General features: G+C 32.1%; 1 protein-coding gene across 2 annotated transcripts in view; it reads right to left on the reverse strand.

Moving 5' to 3' along the window:
• Window positions 1-3,178: 3,178 nt before the first annotated feature.
• LOC139488377 (tyrosine-protein phosphatase non-receptor type 13-like) overlaps window positions 3,179-16,715 on the reverse strand; it is a 108,889-nt gene continuing 95,352 nt past the window's right edge. For both annotated transcript variants that reach the window (XM_071273926.1, XM_071273925.1), the window contains 13 exons: window positions 16,283-16,557; window positions 15,672-15,824; window positions 15,107-15,265; window positions 13,737-14,111; window positions 13,028-13,195; window positions 12,497-12,588; window positions 10,275-10,833; window positions 9,680-9,770; window positions 9,069-9,330; window positions 8,555-8,720; window positions 7,442-7,570; window positions 6,832-6,894; window positions 3,179-6,413 (listed from right to left, as the gene is read on the reverse strand). In XM_071273926.1, coding sequence (XP_071130027.1) covers window positions 6,354-6,413; window positions 6,832-6,894; window positions 7,442-7,570; window positions 8,555-8,720; window positions 9,069-9,330; window positions 9,680-9,770; window positions 10,275-10,833; window positions 12,497-12,588; window positions 13,028-13,195; window positions 13,737-14,111; window positions 15,107-15,265; window positions 15,672-15,824; window positions 16,283-16,557 — 2,552 coding nt within the window. In that variant the 3' untranslated portion in view covers window positions 3,179-6,353. The remainder of the gene's footprint in view (window positions 6,414-6,831; window positions 6,895-7,441; window positions 7,571-8,554; window positions 8,721-9,068; window positions 9,331-9,679; window positions 9,771-10,274; window positions 10,834-12,496; window positions 12,589-13,027; window positions 13,196-13,736; window positions 14,112-15,106; window positions 15,266-15,671; window positions 15,825-16,282; window positions 16,558-16,715) is intronic.

A 16,715-nucleotide genomic window follows, 5' to 3' on the forward strand; every position in this document is an offset into this window, starting at 1 on the left:
CATACGAAAAAAAACGTCATTCAAACGAAACAAATGTGTTGTCAATCAAGACATACTAAATAATCAAAAACAACGTGTTTGTAACAAGATAGTTATGCAAGACAATTAACGGCAACAGTATGAACATTCAAAACCGATTACATACTTGATGGAGAAAGGCCTTTTACTTTTTATTTTTTCTCCTGTAGTCGTTAGGAGTGAATAAACTCATCAAAGATACCAGGACTAAATTTAATATATACGCCAGACGCGCGTTTCGTCTACAAAAGACTCATCAGTGACGCTTGAATCCAAAAAAGTTAAAAAGGCCAAACAAAGTACGAAGTTGAAGAGCATTGAGGACCAAAATTCCTAAAAGTTTTGCCAAATACAGCTAAGGTAATCTATGCCTGAGGTAGAAAAGCCTTAGTATTTAAAAAAATTCAATATTTTGTAAACAGTAAATTTATAAATATAACCATATCAATGACAATTCATGTCAGCAAAAAAAGTGCTGACTACTGGGCTTGTGATACCCTCAAGAAAATAAATCTCCACCAGCAGTGGCATCGACCCATTGGTTGTAAATAAACTCATCATAGATACCAGGACTAAATTTAATATATACGAGGTTATACACATAATGTAATGTTATTATTTATTATAATTACTAGAACACACCCGTGATATCGCGGGTCCGTGACTAAATTAAAGTATATAACTATGCGCAAGCCTTATTTTAGTATTAGTACGGTCATCAGATAAAGTCATGCCGATTATAAGATACAAAGTTTTCTCTGCTATCAAATCTTTCTGTTTGAATCCGTCGAACTGGAACTTATCAATTATTGGTAATATTAATTATTTAGAAAACAAAAGGTCCTGGAATGGAGTATGTTTTAATCAACAGCATAGTCCTTTATTAGTTATAAATAAAGTTGAATTCTTTGATTCGCTGTTTAACGTCATGCCCGCTAACAAATTGAAAACTGTTCCTATACGCCTTATTTTTAGTCACAGATTTTTAGTATTCGTATTGTTATCTTAGAAAGTCTTACTGATTAAAATACTACAATAGGTAACAATTTGACAATTTAGTAGTGTCAACCCTGTGATAATGACCCGTGTATATATCATATTAATCCTAACTACATCGTTTGGTGGTGCGCCTGTCAGATGCGGAACGTACAGATAAGGTAATAGGTAACAGGTGAATATACTATTGGTATCGGTATCGGGCTCGACCCGGAACTTCTTAATTATTGGCAATATTAATTACGTGGAAAACAAAAGGGCCTGGAGTGGTGTAATTTTTAATCTACACCTTTGTACTATATTAGTTATATATAAAGTTGAATTCTGTGATTCGTCGTTTTTACGTGATGACGGCTGACAAATTGGACCTCGTAATTTTAGTATTATAGATGTCATTGTTAAAGCTTAAAGCTGATCGAAAGTTCATGAACAATAGAGGGATGGTTGAGTAATAAGGTGGTGCGTTAATTTCGTTTGCTCCACTGAGCTTACTAATGAAAAAAATTACTCTGAATATTATCAAATGTTGAACCAAATCTATAATGATTCAAACATGAGTTAATTTCTACCAAACAACAAATAAATGTGTCGAAGGGAACACGATAACGTGGAAGTGGAACAAGTACAAATGCAATAATATAAACAGATTGGTGGTTGACCTTTATGCTGCAATCAATTTTTGTAGTAGCTATTCATGTCTGATCGAACAGTTTTGGTAATGAATCTCTTCTTATTATCATTACTTACAGGGACTTCTTAGGAAGAAAGATAGAAAGTTAGCCATATCCGTTAATTTAAAAATTATTTTCCGCTATAAAGATCATGTTCTCTGATTAAATATTTCAAAATTTGGTGACTATGTTGAACGCATCTATCCCATCGAACTAAAAATTAAGAATACAACAGATGCAGTTGAGTCTGCCTCATGTCTTGACTTAAATCTAGAAATTGACAATGAGGGTCGGTTGAAAACAAAACTTTACAAGAGATTATTTCAGCTTTTCCATTTCTATGTAGCAACATGCTAGCAGCGACTTCATACAGAGTATATATCTCCCAATTGATACGATATTCCTGGGCTTGTATTTCCTACCATGATTTCTGATAGAGGGTTGCTGCTCACAAGGAAGCTGATAAACCAAGAGTACTGAATGGTGAAGTTGAAATTATTTCTTTGCAAATTTTATGGACGCCATCACGAATTGGTTGACCTTTATACAGATGATATCAGATATGTACCTTATGTCGTAACTAAAATCCCCTTCTCTTTTCACGAATGTGGACTACAGAATTATACTTTTTACCAGGTTTGTAATAACATGAGCAACACGACAGATGCCACATGTGGAGAACGATCTGCTTACCCTTCTGGAGCACCTGAGATCATCCCAAATTTTTGGTGGGGTTTGTGTTGCTTAGTCTTTATTTTTGTATGTTGTGTCCTGTGTACTATTATTTGTCTGTTTGCCTTTTTCATTGTTAGCAATGGCAGTGTCAGTTTATTTCCGATCTATGAGTTTGACTGTCCCTCTGGAATCTTTCGCCCCTCTTTTCTAATGAATGATACATAAGTTTTTGTCAGACGATTCTAACCATGTTTAATTTCAACTGGATCAAGTTTTTCAGCCGAATTTTTAACAGGGAAAAACATGACAATGGATACCAGTGGATTTAAAATAATAAAACATACCATTCACACAATTAAAATATAAAATAGGAATATAAACAAAGGTCATCTTCGCAAAAAAGGGACGAATAATACCAGATGGACAGTCAAACTCATCAATCGAAAATAAACTAACAACGGTATGGCTAAAAATTAAGAGACAAATAGACAATTAATAGAACAGAAGACACAACATAGAAAACTAGAGACTAAGCACCACAAACCCCACCTAAAACTGGGGGTGATCTCAGGTGATCTAGAAAGGTAATCAGATCCTGCTCCAAACGTGGCACCTTTCGTGTAAAGATATTAAAATTCGAGGCAGGAATTGTTAACTTATGTTAAAATCATAAAAATCCATCATAAAGAAGATACTAACTGAGGTAAAGCTAAAAATTCTGAGGGAATTCCAAAGGGAGCAACAATGGCTACATTGACAGGGTAATCATCTCCTCCTGCGAAATAACATTAAAAGCAAAGAATCAAAAACAAATCTGCCAAGGTTTTGGTAAGTTTATTGTTACATAAATATATAAGTCTAATAATGACATCAATGCATTACTATAGTAGAATATATGGAATGTACCTTATCTAAATATCTTACCACAATAATTTGTAGTCAGATTTTTAATGATAAAGCTGTTTTTTAATCTTAAATTGTAATTTTTGTTGCAAAAATAATGTAATACTAAAATTACCAATGAAATGAATGGTAATGTCATGAAAATTTTACTTAATGATTTTCAAGTTATAAATATTAGCTTTTCTGCCCTACAAAAAATGCAATGTTCACTTTTAAAATATGCCTGAAACCACAGAATATTTTCTACATTAAGAATTCCCTTATGAAGGCCCTATGGTTTAAAAACATATTCTAATATGAACCTATCATTTTTTATTTAACTTCTTTTAAAATTCTAAACAACAATTTACACTAGTCATACATTGACCCTAGACAAATTGACCACAAAATATTTTTTTATAAATAACACGTACCATTTTTTCATTCATTTTAGAGGGTGGATCACTGCATACAAACACTAATAAATATAAAAATCACATCATTTTATTGGATTTTTTTTTCTTTTTTATTCTGAATGAATGAAAATGTGTCAATTCTTTTAAGGTCAGTTTCTGTCCAGCACGATAAAACTACAACACGTAGCTAAAATATAGTTTTGTTTGTATTTTAGGGGTATATAATATAATTATGCTTTACCATCTGGACATTTCTTTTGGCTTGCGGATAATGCTATGTTTAATCTATAATGATATTCAAAAATTATTAATCAAGTTATTAAAATGAAATGGTCAAAAAATCTGAACAGATAGGCAGAAGAAGAAAAATGAAAAGATCTTACAGCGATAGTTGATTCCATGTTAGAAAATTTTTTAAAATATCTGGTGCTGAACCAAAAATGCTTAGGCCGAATTCAATTCAAAGTCAATGAAAGGCAATAAAACATTTGGTAAAATCTAAACTGAATCTGAAAACTGCATGAAAACTTGGTTTCTCATGAATTGTTTCTGTTTTAAAATGTAATTAATTTTAAACAATCCTTGCAAGCTAAAGAAAGGCCTTTTTTGTAGCATGGCATTGACATTTTTTATGAGACCATCTGTCTACCACAGTTAATATAAAAAAAACTTCACATCAACAAGTTTGACAATTAAATAGCAACAATAACAAATCTTACTGGAAAGACTAGCATTTATGGATAACAAAAACAATCAAATTTCCACAACCATTATTAAAGCCATATCAAATATATTGCAAGGTTCTTATACAAATTTACCCCTGCATGGTATTATCATATTTTAAAACAAAATGATATAAGTGTTAACCTTATTTCTTGAAAGTTGTCCATTCTATTAAATTCTTTCAGCTAATTTGAAATGTCCTGAGTGTTGAAACCAAATTGTGCAGCTTGAAGTCAGGTTATTGGTTCCATACAAATGTTTGACAAATTAAGATAAAAATACTACTAAATGATTATTCCAAGAAAATTAATTGATATTTGTATGACTTTGAATATAAATCCTGAAGTTTGATGCGTAAACAAAGTTATTTATTTACATTCAAAATGTCAATTACTTTTTTTGTCAACTAAATAAAGTTAAAAATACTTAATAAAATGTTACTTATTCATTTAAAGAGGTGAGACCAATTTCCTGTGTGTTTGTTTCTCACAATTAATTAAGTGGGAACGGCCCTGAATTTTCAAGGAAAAAGTTGAATGAGAACCTATGAATACATTTCTATAGCATGAACATACATGTTTTGCAATTACATATGATAAAAATAACAACCAAATCTGCACACAACAACCAGGAAGTTTAAAGCAGTATGATACAATAGAAATTCTAACTTTGGTCTGTTGTATTGAAAACCTTCCATTTTTTCCCTAGTTTATTTTTTTTCAAATTTCAAGCCAAAATTTTCATTTTTGAATAATAAAATAATTAACATAACTGTTTTTTTTTCATTTTCGTCTTAATATGTATAAATTGTTGTTATCTGAGATGATTATTATAACAAAAGGAAAATCAATCCAACAAAGATGAAACCCGCCTTTTCTGTTTATATTTCAAATATCTTAATACAAATTACAACTTCACTCCTGAAACCTCAAAATATACTGTAATATTTGCTGTACTAAAACATTTATTGAATAAAAACAAAGAATCATGTTAAGACAAACTAAAAGGACGGTTAAAAATATAAAATAAATACGAATGAGACTTAGAATTACTTAATATCACAACATAGAAGCACCGTAACAGTTCAAAAATTGCTGGAAGACTGCTTATGGCAAGGGTTATATGTTCCTTTACACACTAACAAGATAAAAAGTCAATTAATAAATATATTGCACATGAGGTTATAACAATAAATGCTGAATGGATACACAAAAACTATTTAAAATTATTTAAAATTAACTCTACTTATACATTAAGTTTAAAAAGAAAAGTACTCTACTGAATAAATAGTAAGTGATATATAAATTTACATGAGCTGTGTTTAGAAAAGTCACTACTGTGTCCCTCAAACACCGGAAGGTTGGTAAAGTTACTGATATCAATTGACAAACTTTTAAAACAAAAAAAAGTGTACAACACCTAAAATTTCTTGTATAGTCATGAATAATTTGAAAAATCATATCACAAAACTTTCCAACCATTTTCAAAATAAATTTTGAATGAAAGATGTGTTGCCTATACATTTAAGACTGAGTTTGGCAAAGAGATATATCATTTAACTATACATGTGCACGTTATTGTTTCAAAATTGAATGCAACATCAATTTGAAGGTACTTATCCAGGTAAGAGGTACACACAGTGAATTATTTAGAAAAATATCCTATTTAACCTTGATAGGTTTCAACTCATCACTTCAAACGTATATGTGCAAAGATACCATAACAGTGCATCAGATCAGGTATATATATGTACAAAGGAAGCACAATAAAATAAAAGGGAGGTAAACAAATAAAATCAACCACTGGGAAATAAAACATAGCTAATAAAACTTAAAATAAAACAAGATTCTGGCACTATTTGTAAACATGAGATTTGCTGACAAGCATATATAATGAGAGACAGAGAAAGAATGGACGGAGAATGAAAACGGATGGCACGGGTCACATGACTGCTACATGATGATGTCATTATCTATCCTACAGCACTTAACATGGCTGCTAAACATGCTTCGTAACATAATAAATATTGGTCCTGAAAATATACAAAAACAATATAGTTAGGTGTGATTTTAATTTTTTCTTTAAATCTAAAATAATTGTTTTCAAATCTATAGATGTCATTTTTCTGAAAATTAAAATGATTATTTTATCAGATATATAGGAAAGTAACTTAAAAGCAAAGATTTTAATGAAATAAATAAAGGTTTAGATCACATGAAATAAACTGTATGTTTCCATTTAGAATCATTCATCTGTTTAATAGGAACAATATAAACATTTAAAATTAAACACATCATTATCCATTGGTGGACTTTGGCTGTTTTTTTACTCTTTGGTCGGGTTGTTGTCTCTTTGACAAATTCCCCATTTCCTTTCTCTTTTTTAATTACATATCAGATGATAGGAGGCACTTAAGGAAATAAGCATTGTGAATCTTTATAAGCACTTACTTTGGTCTGGATCATTCCTTGTCTTTGTCTTCTTAGGTCCTTCACAATCTCAAATATATCACACTGTAAAGTAAAACATTTCAAAACTATTTAAATTTCATTTTTGATGACGACTGGGAAGACGAGATGTATAAGAAAACTGATCAACTTTCTTTGAATAAAGTAATTGTGAAGGAAAGCCTTTGTATACATATAGATATGTTGTATATTCATGGTATTCAACTTTGATCCTTTCTGAGAATAGTAATGTTCATAACAAGATAAAACATACTGACATGAATTTTGTGTTAATGGCAATCTTTGGAAGAGTGATAAAGTTTAAAAATCTTAACTTCCAAAAAATTAAAAGCCTGACATATGGCATTGAAACATGCCTCTTGTTGAAATACCTATGTTGATCTTTTGGTTTTATTGTGTTGTGTATAATTGATGTTTACCTTCTTTTCATAACCTTACATTAACTTTAAATAATTGGCAGGTGTATAACTACTTATACAAATAATATGATGTTAATATTAGATTTAACAAAAAAATCTAGGAAAATTTTTCATATTTTCATGAAATTTCATCAAAATTAAAACCTTCATGATTTTAAGGCCCAAAGTTTTACCTTTCCTTCACTTTCCAGTCTAGCAAGAGCTATGTCTATAGTAATCAGGGCACCAGTTCTTCCTATCCCAGCACTGCAGTGTACAACCAAAGGTCCACTGGTATGGTATACATGACCAAGCTGCAGAAACTAGAAAATAAAGAAGAAACTTGATAACAGATAATTCACAGGAAGCTAGAAAAATATACATAATGAAATAAACTACACAACTGCACAGCTTTTAAACTTTTTTGAAACTTGATATCATGGTTAAATGAAAAATAAATACATAGAGATTAATACATGGCCTTTTCCATATCAGCCTGGGTATCATCCCGAGACCCCATATCAGCCCGAGACGGAGTTTTATGTAAGGCAAATAAACAAATGCAATAACTAAAACAGTCAAAAACTTTATAAAGAAAATAAATTATGAATCAAATATACTATAATTGTCCAACAACAGCATCACTACCTCCTTATATATGTATGGTAACATTTCCTATAGAGGCATTTTGAAACATTAAAAATTTGGAAAAGTTTTATGATCATTACTAATCCATGTTTGTTGTACTATAAAATGATTCATAATTGTCAATGGCATTTGTTAGCAAGTACTAAACTATCCCCATAAAAGTTCACCTAAATTTTGACGTCGTCATAAAAAACGTCACAATGGAAAAGTAAACAACCAATACCGGAAACAGCGGAAGTAACTTGCACAAGAGGCACTATTATTGGTTTTGTGCACGAGATGCACATGATATGGGTTATCAGCCTGGGTGGGAAATTATGGCTTGTGTACTTCCACTCATTACACATATGCAAATGCTATCATATCAATGCATATAAGTATATGATAAAATACTATAAAATAAAATCATACAATGAAAAGAGATGAAAGAATATTGGATGGATGTGCACAGTTGATTAAAAATGAAATACTAGAAAAATATCCAATGTGTTATATGTGCTTTTATTTTATCAAAAAGTTGTAGTAAATGTTTGGATATAATATTTGTTTCTACAAAGTTATCCCATTGCACATTAAAATTCATTAAACAAATCACAATTCATTCAATGTACTTTTTTTATGTTCTGTTATCTCCCTATATTCATGAGTATGCATATTACCTGTAGGATTGGGACAGGTGATGATGGTACCCCATGGTCAGGCCAGGTTGTATAGTTTAGATGATAAATTCTTTTTAATTCTCCTGATGTTACTTTTTCTATCTCAATTTCTTTGATGTCAAAGTGTTCTAAGCTCTGGCTTTCAGCTAAACTCACTTTCAATTGACTGAAAAGAAAAACAAATATGTAATCAAGCAAGCATATAACAAGAGTATCAAAATAAGGAATTCATTTATCATTCCACTTTTCAAAATTTTGAAGAAGGTTGTCAAATATTTATTTTTCTTTATTACCTCTCGATTTTAGACATAAAAACATTCTTTCACATAACAAAAGTGTTAATAAAATTAAACCAAATCTTCCTAATTCTATCTTGAGAAAATATTCCTGAAATGTTCATGAAAAACATTGACAACTATGGCCAATTTTACATATAATTCTAATTAAGTTACTTATACTTCATTTATATCAGTTATATATAGACCAATATTATATTTTTTGTCTTACGGCTTACCTATCACACACAAATAATGGTGTTTCTGTACAATCAGGCCAGTATCTGTGACATTTGACCTTCCTAGCCTCGACATCCAAGGTCAACATCATGACAACAGAGACATCATGTTCCCAGACCATCTGCCAGAAATGTTCTGAGGTGACCGGGAGTGGCCCTTGACAGGCTATATAATGACACTCCTCCTCCCCTACAGGTGCTGTAATGTGACTGGCATTGATGTAACTGTGAGGTCCTGTTAAACATACTCTGTTGAAGTCATCTGAAAGCAAGTTTCAAATTTTAAGCAAAGTACATCTCATTGTAATACTTCATATGAATTCTTGTTTTAAACCATTTCATATGTTCTGTTAACCCGTAATCCTCTAAGAATTCTAAGAGTGTGTTAACTTTAAAGAGAGTTTACATTGAATGATATCAATCTGGATGACGCAATAGAAATCCTTTCATATCTTAAACGTAGCAGTACGGTAACTTAGGAAACTCAACTATAAGCTAATATTTTTATAGCAGATTTTAAGATAATTCAATATTGATTTTTAGAACCAAAAATGTCTGTTACATGTATGTTCATGTTTTTTTTTATTCAATTCTCACAAATCTATACTCACATGGTAGAACATTTCTGAATCTGTTACTCAATTTGTTATCTGGTTGTTTGGCTATGCTGCAGTTATCAGTCATTTTCACTTGTCTCAGTTCCTACAAGTTAATATAGTATTGATTATATTGACACTCCTGAATCTGGGTCAACTGTTAACTATTATTCACATAACTATATATTAAAATAACTTCAATAATTGCTACTATTCGTCATAGGTTTTACCTCCATGAAAAAAGCAGAATTTAACACATACATTTTCATTGTGAATCCTTAGCCTCTGAGAAAATGTGTAATTTAATTCATATGATTCCAAAAATTTATGATGGAAAAACACTATTTTGATTTTGCCATTTGAATACAGACTTTCTGTTTTGAATTTTCCTCAGAGTTCAGTACTTTGTTATTTTCTTACACTACTCAAATTATGAATGTATTATTTTTATCATTGTCAACCTTATACTGTTGATTTTTCGAATCAATTAAAACACTGAAATTATTTATGAATCCACAGTAATTGACTCAGAATATTTCATGCCTGAGCATCAATATCACTTTACCTTTAACAAGCTCATTCTTATTTCAATTATATTCACATAACAAACCTTGTATTCCTCAGCTGGGTCACCTTGATCTACTTTTTGTTGGAATTTCTTAGCCTCTTCTTCAGCTGTTGACTTCATTTCATTTTTCAAGGTCATAAGGGGCACACATGAACACAGCCATTCAAAGTTAACCTCTTCGGGCACTTTCATGTCTAGTTTTCTTGGTAGAGAAGACATGTTAAAAGTTCTAGTATGAAGTTCTTCATTTTCATTCAATGACGTAAGGGAGGTAAGTGTGCCTTCAAGTGATCCATCATTTAAATCACTTTGAACTTCGTTTGTATGTGGTACAATTTCTTCCGTGTCAAATTCGCTCGTATCTGCTAGCAATTTTTCAGCAGCCATTACTAATTCATTCATTTCTTCCTCTTCTGAATCTGTAGTATCCTCTATGACCTCAACATACTTATGATCTTCATTATTTTTTCCATTATCACAAGATTGACCTTCAACTTCATGTTTGACCTTTACATTTGTTTCTGTAGGATGCTCATTGTCATAGTAATCTTCATCCATTATAACTGGAGGTGTCATCAAATCTAACTGCCTAGCTGATAATCTAAAATGTATAAATCGTCATTTTTTCATTAATTCTCTGCATCCTTTGATATTTACATAATATGCAATCACTGGAATAACCACTATCTACCATGTGATCCATTCATATACTATGCATGGTCCTCTGTTCATCTGTTCATTTGTTCATATGCTTGTTCTTCAAGTTAACTCTCTTTCACCATAATTAGTGTGCTTATGTTAGTTTTATTTTAAAGGAATTTTCTTTACTAATACATGTAAATTTTTGAATGCGAAGATATATTTTACTTTCTTTATATCACTGAAAAGAATAACAATTATCCCTGGCTTAGTATATTTCTAGGATTTTTATTGGTTAACACACGTCGTTACAAAACCTATATCCCCGGAGTGTTGCTAGTCCATATCCCCGGACGTTGCTACCCATTACATCGGGGAAATTCACGCGCATTTTCCATAGTTCCATGGTTGTTCCTTATGAAATATCAAATTCTGTAGATTATTCACGATGTCTGTATAATTAGATACTTAATCCACTAACGATTTTATCTTATAATGTCGATTATTTGCACTCATTTTAGTAAATGCATCACTATTCTGCCACATTGTCAATGATCGTTCCCTAATTGTGAATGGGACTACTGACCTAGCTATGCAAATGACCCACGATGACGTCACACCGTCTATGATGTAACTCTCACAACTTTCAGCGTCAAATTCGACCCATTTCACTCCCTCTGTCTTTAGATTAAAAACGTCTTATATTTGTCTACCTGTAGGGTTCTACCTTTGGTAATACCCTACACCCCGTTAAAATATGTCAAAATCCCAAATTTCAATAAAAGATATTTAAACAAGAATGTGTCCAAAGTATACGGATGCCCCACTCGCATTATCATTTTCCATGTTCAATGGACCATGAAATGGGGTTAAAAATCTAATTTGGCCTTAAAAGTAAAAAGAAACCAATAGGGAACATGTGTACTAAGTTTCAAGTTGATTGGACTTCAACTTCATCAAAAACTACCTTGACCAAAAACTTTAACCTGAAACTCTCACTTTTAATTTCTATGTTCAGTTGACCATGAAAATGGGGTCAAAAGTCTAATTTTGTTTTAAAATAAGAAAGATCATATCATAAGGAACATGTGTACTTAGTTTCAAGTTGATTAGACTTCAGCTTTATCAAAAACTACCTTGACCAAAAAACTTAACCTGAAGTGGGACAAACGTAAGGACAGAGGAAAGAACGGACAGACGAGCAAACGGACGAACGTACAGACGGAAGGACGCACAGACCAGAAAACATAATGCCCCTCTACTATCGTAGGTGGGGCCTAAAAATGAAAAAAAACGTTACTTTCACGTTAAACTTTGTGGTCGAATTTCTCTAAAATAAATTGCCAGATTTAGACTAAGACCGGGGATAAATACGTTATCTACGTTCATATCCGTAGATATGGATATTTTAAGACCCTTCAGTACCCTGTACACCCTTCAGCTGCGGCTGCGCCTCAGGGTGTACTTGGATACTTCAGGGTGTTAAAATATCCATATCTACGGATATCAACGTAGATAACTTATAATATCAATATATTTTATATTGAAATCGCAAATAACCTTTTAGAAAATAACCTACTAGAATATATTTGTTAGGAATATCATCTTCTTTCATGTAAAGTTACCTTGATATAGTTAGTATAACTTGTCCTTTGATGTTATGTAGCATAGTTACTGCCTTCTTGTGAGTTAAACCAACCAAGGACTCTCCATTTATCTGGAATTAGAATACAATAAAACTATGGTTAGATCAATATCACTTCAGAGAACATTCCATTTTATCAGACTAGCAAAACTAAAAGTATGAAGTCATCAATGCAAGAGGGAGCAATCACAGTAAGATGATATTCTCAGTCTGTTTTCTGACAGTTACACCATCTTTAAGAATAAATCTGACAAAGACACCTGTCTTTAAACTGTTTGAGCAACTTATCTGTAAACATTTGTACGTTACTTGAGTCTTATATTTGTTAACCACACCATCTTTTGTGATGGACCTTGACAAGGACTCTCATCTGTGACCTATTTTACACCTGGACTAACCTGTACAATTCTGTCCATGACCTGTAACCTTCCATCTCTATCAGCCACACAATCTTCTGTGATGGACCTGACACAGACTCCTGTCTGTTACCTAATAAACACCTGTGACTTACCTGTACAATTCTGTCCATGACCTGTAACCTTCCATCTCTATCAGCCACACCATCTTCTGTGATAGACCTGACAAAGACACCTGTCTGTTGGTCCTTCTCTGCTGTGACCAAACCAAAGCCAAGTTCTCCAGTTGGGGGCTTTTCCAACTCAATCTTTAATAAGCCAGTCTGTAAGTATCAAAACACTAAATTTAAAAATATATGATATCATTTATAGATTGATAGGTATTAAACACAAGTTTAAGCACTATTGGCTCTTTCTTGGGGGTCAGTTTTTATTCCTGAGGGAGACAAGAGTACATGGAGAAAACAATCAATTATTGGAAGGAAAACTGACAAATCTAGTAAAATAAGATTTGAGATTGAACTCACAACCTCAGTGTTAACAAGCTACTGATACAGTAGTTGGACTACTAAAGCCCAAACAGCCATTGAAGCCACCACTTAATAAGATCATAACAATATCACACTGAATAGCAGTATTTTAATTCATCTTCTCTGATACCTTTATTGAAGCTTTCTAGGAGTTCAAAGTCTTCATAAATGTGGTTTTTTTTCCATTACCTATGAAAACTACTTTCTAGGACAGGTGAGTATATGAATTTATTGTGTATAATATATGGAGCATTAGATGAAATGATTCAATTATTTAAAAGCTGGATAGACCATAAAACAAAAATTATAAGGAATAAATCTAATTTATACCTACCTCAGATAAATCCATTCCAAATGAATCTAGTTCTTCACTCTCCTGAGACTTGAGGCCAGGCTTACTTCCAGGAGGGGATATCACAACCTTATTATCACTATCATTTTTATTTGCACTATCACTATCACATTCATATATGTCCTTACCACTATTGTCAAAGTCATAATTAGTCTTTAGTTCATTTATATAGGAGTCTATTTTCTCCGAGTTCACAGTATCTGACGCCACTGAACTTGAGTGGCTCAATTGATCAGTGGTCAAAAGACTTTGGTCAGTTGAGATTAAACTGTCTTCCTCAAACTGACCAGTACTGGCCTCTACACTCTCTGTCACTGGGTCACTCTCCTCGTCACTTAGGACTTGCTCCTCTTCTCCCTACAAAACAGATGGGACAATATGTTTTGATTTCTAACATTTGTTTATTTTTATGTTTCTGCTCAACAAGGTACAGTAAATTGATTACTACTTATAGAAGTCTTCCCCATTCTCTTGTCTAAATACTTGGTGAATTATTGTGTATTAAGATGTAAAAATTATAATGTTATCATCAGAAATGTTTATAGCAACAACTGCGGATTTATTTATTTTAGTGCGTACCTATTTTTCGGGATTGAGGAAAACTTACATGTTTATGGATATTCAATTTCGTGGTTTTGCCGAAGCCTGCATTCAAGCCTATAGAAATTTTTTTCGTTGAACATTTAATTTCATGGTTCACCTCCACGAAAATCCACAAAAATTGGTATCCAACGAGTAATAATGAATCCACAGTAACCTATGGCAAGTTTTTAGTGCATTCATTCTTACTAGTTTACAATGTCTTTCGATGCAAAGTTTTAAATATAGTCTTGAATATCTAGTCATTTGTTCACTGGTGGATGATAGTTTTCTCATTGGCAACCATATCGTATCTCCTTATTCTATATGGAACCTATGGAAAATATTTGTTCTATAAATAAAAATTTTGAATAAATATAAAACGAGAATATAGGGTTATTGCATAAATATTGGGGAATATTGTCCTGAGTAGAATTTTATATTGCACTAGCTTGCGAGTGCAATATATGTTCTATGAGGGACAATATTCCCTAATATTCATGCAATAACCCTTTTATTGTATAGCAATATAATATTTGAAAGTAAAAAGTGGTTTAAACTAAGATTTTGTCGTTGATGACGTCATGAATTTTGAAGATTTATTGCACTAGTGCAATATTAGAATTTATTGCACGCCAACTTTTGGTTACTTTTATGTGGGAAGTATTATATTGCTATGTTTAATAAGTTCTATGTAGACAATTATTTCAGTTTATCAGTACAAAACAATAAACAATCACAAAAACACTAAGATGTCCCAAGATGGTGTTTACCTGGGTTTTGTTCTGTATTAATGTTACACCCTCTGTGCATTTCTCACTCTTCTGTGTATCTGGATCTCTAAAGACCCTTATAGTTACAATAGACGGAGCATTACGGAGATATGTTACGGCCTCGAAATGATTTAACATTGTCATATCAACACCATTCACCTGAAACAAAAAAAATAATCACATGTTAATTCAATTTTCTACAGATGATTAGTCTAGTGCAATAGAGTGGTCAACACATTTTACAAGAATAAACTTTTCTCCTTAAAAGTCATAATTATTCATAAGAACAGTACCAGGGCTTGCTTGGCTAAGCAGTAATTTGTTGACATCTACCAATACATCCTACTTCAGCTTAACAGTTCTAAACAGTTAGCTTACCTGTTTGAATTGTTTTACACTAGTCATTTTGGGGCTCTTTATAGCTTGCAGTTTTGTGTGAGTCAAGGCTCCATGTTGAAGGCCATACTTTGACCTATCATTGTTTTCTTTTATATAAAATAAGATTCAGAAAAGATGAAAATTGCGTATTTTTTACATACAATCATTTACAATGATAAATACTTGCCTTGATGAGTTTATCACCAGGTTGTAGCCGCCCATCAGAAAGTGCAGGGCCTGGAATGATTTTCTTGATATAGCAGCCCCCTCTGCTAGCCCCTCCAGTTAATGTGAAACCGAGGCCTTCATCATCCTGCCTTTGCAGGGTCACATCTATTTCCTACAGATAAAAAATAAAAGTGGTGTAAAGGTCAATGTGACAGCAACCTACCACACAAAAACAGAAAAAAATCTACAGAATAACATAGTCTTCCAAAATAAAGAAATACAAAAGGTTTTCAAAAATGAAGAAATGGAAAATAGATAATTTTTACTACAGATAATAGTTAATACATCAAATCGAATTAGAGAAATTTAATCGAATTCATTTAATGATCCCCCCCCCCCCCCCACACACACATAATAACAATACATCACAAACATGCACATAAAATTTGGAAGGTTACAATTTGAAAGAGAAAAGTCTGATGCCTAAAATCAAAATGTGTTTTTTTTGGAAAAGATTTTTTGTGAAACTGATCACTGATCTAGTTGTCTCATTGGCAATAATACTATATCTTCTAATCTGCATATAAGCAGTTTTCATCATCAAATAAATGTTTCCCTACAACAACTTACACCAATTCTAGGTGACAATGATTCTTCTGGATCTGCATTGTTAGATATATCACCATCTTCACCATCACTCTGATTTATACTCTGACTTCGCGTCAAATCTTTCCTCGGTGAAGCAATCACAGAATCAGTCGATGAACAACTTCTATAAGAATTACTACTGCCTGGTCTTTCATGAACAACATCATCTGTTTTTCTATCACCACATTTTTCAACTGTATTATTTTCGCCATACTTTTCCCTAAAGTCTTGTTTATCATATTGCTCACGAGGAGTCACTACAAAAGTCCAAAAGTCTGAAAAGACCAGTTTTTGTCTCGATTTGCATGAACTTTTACTCGACATTCTCGTTTTGTATGAAATTTTTGTAAAAATTCTCGACAAAGTCTTAATTTGTCTGAAATATGTATTTATATTCTCGACATTGTTCTCGACT

The sequence above is a fragment of the Mytilus edulis genome, chromosome 9, assembly GCF_963676685.1.
Source record: "Mytilus edulis chromosome 9, xbMytEdul2.2, whole genome shotgun sequence".
Taxonomy (NCBI): Eukaryota; Metazoa; Mollusca; class Bivalvia; order Mytilida; family Mytilidae; genus Mytilus; species Mytilus edulis.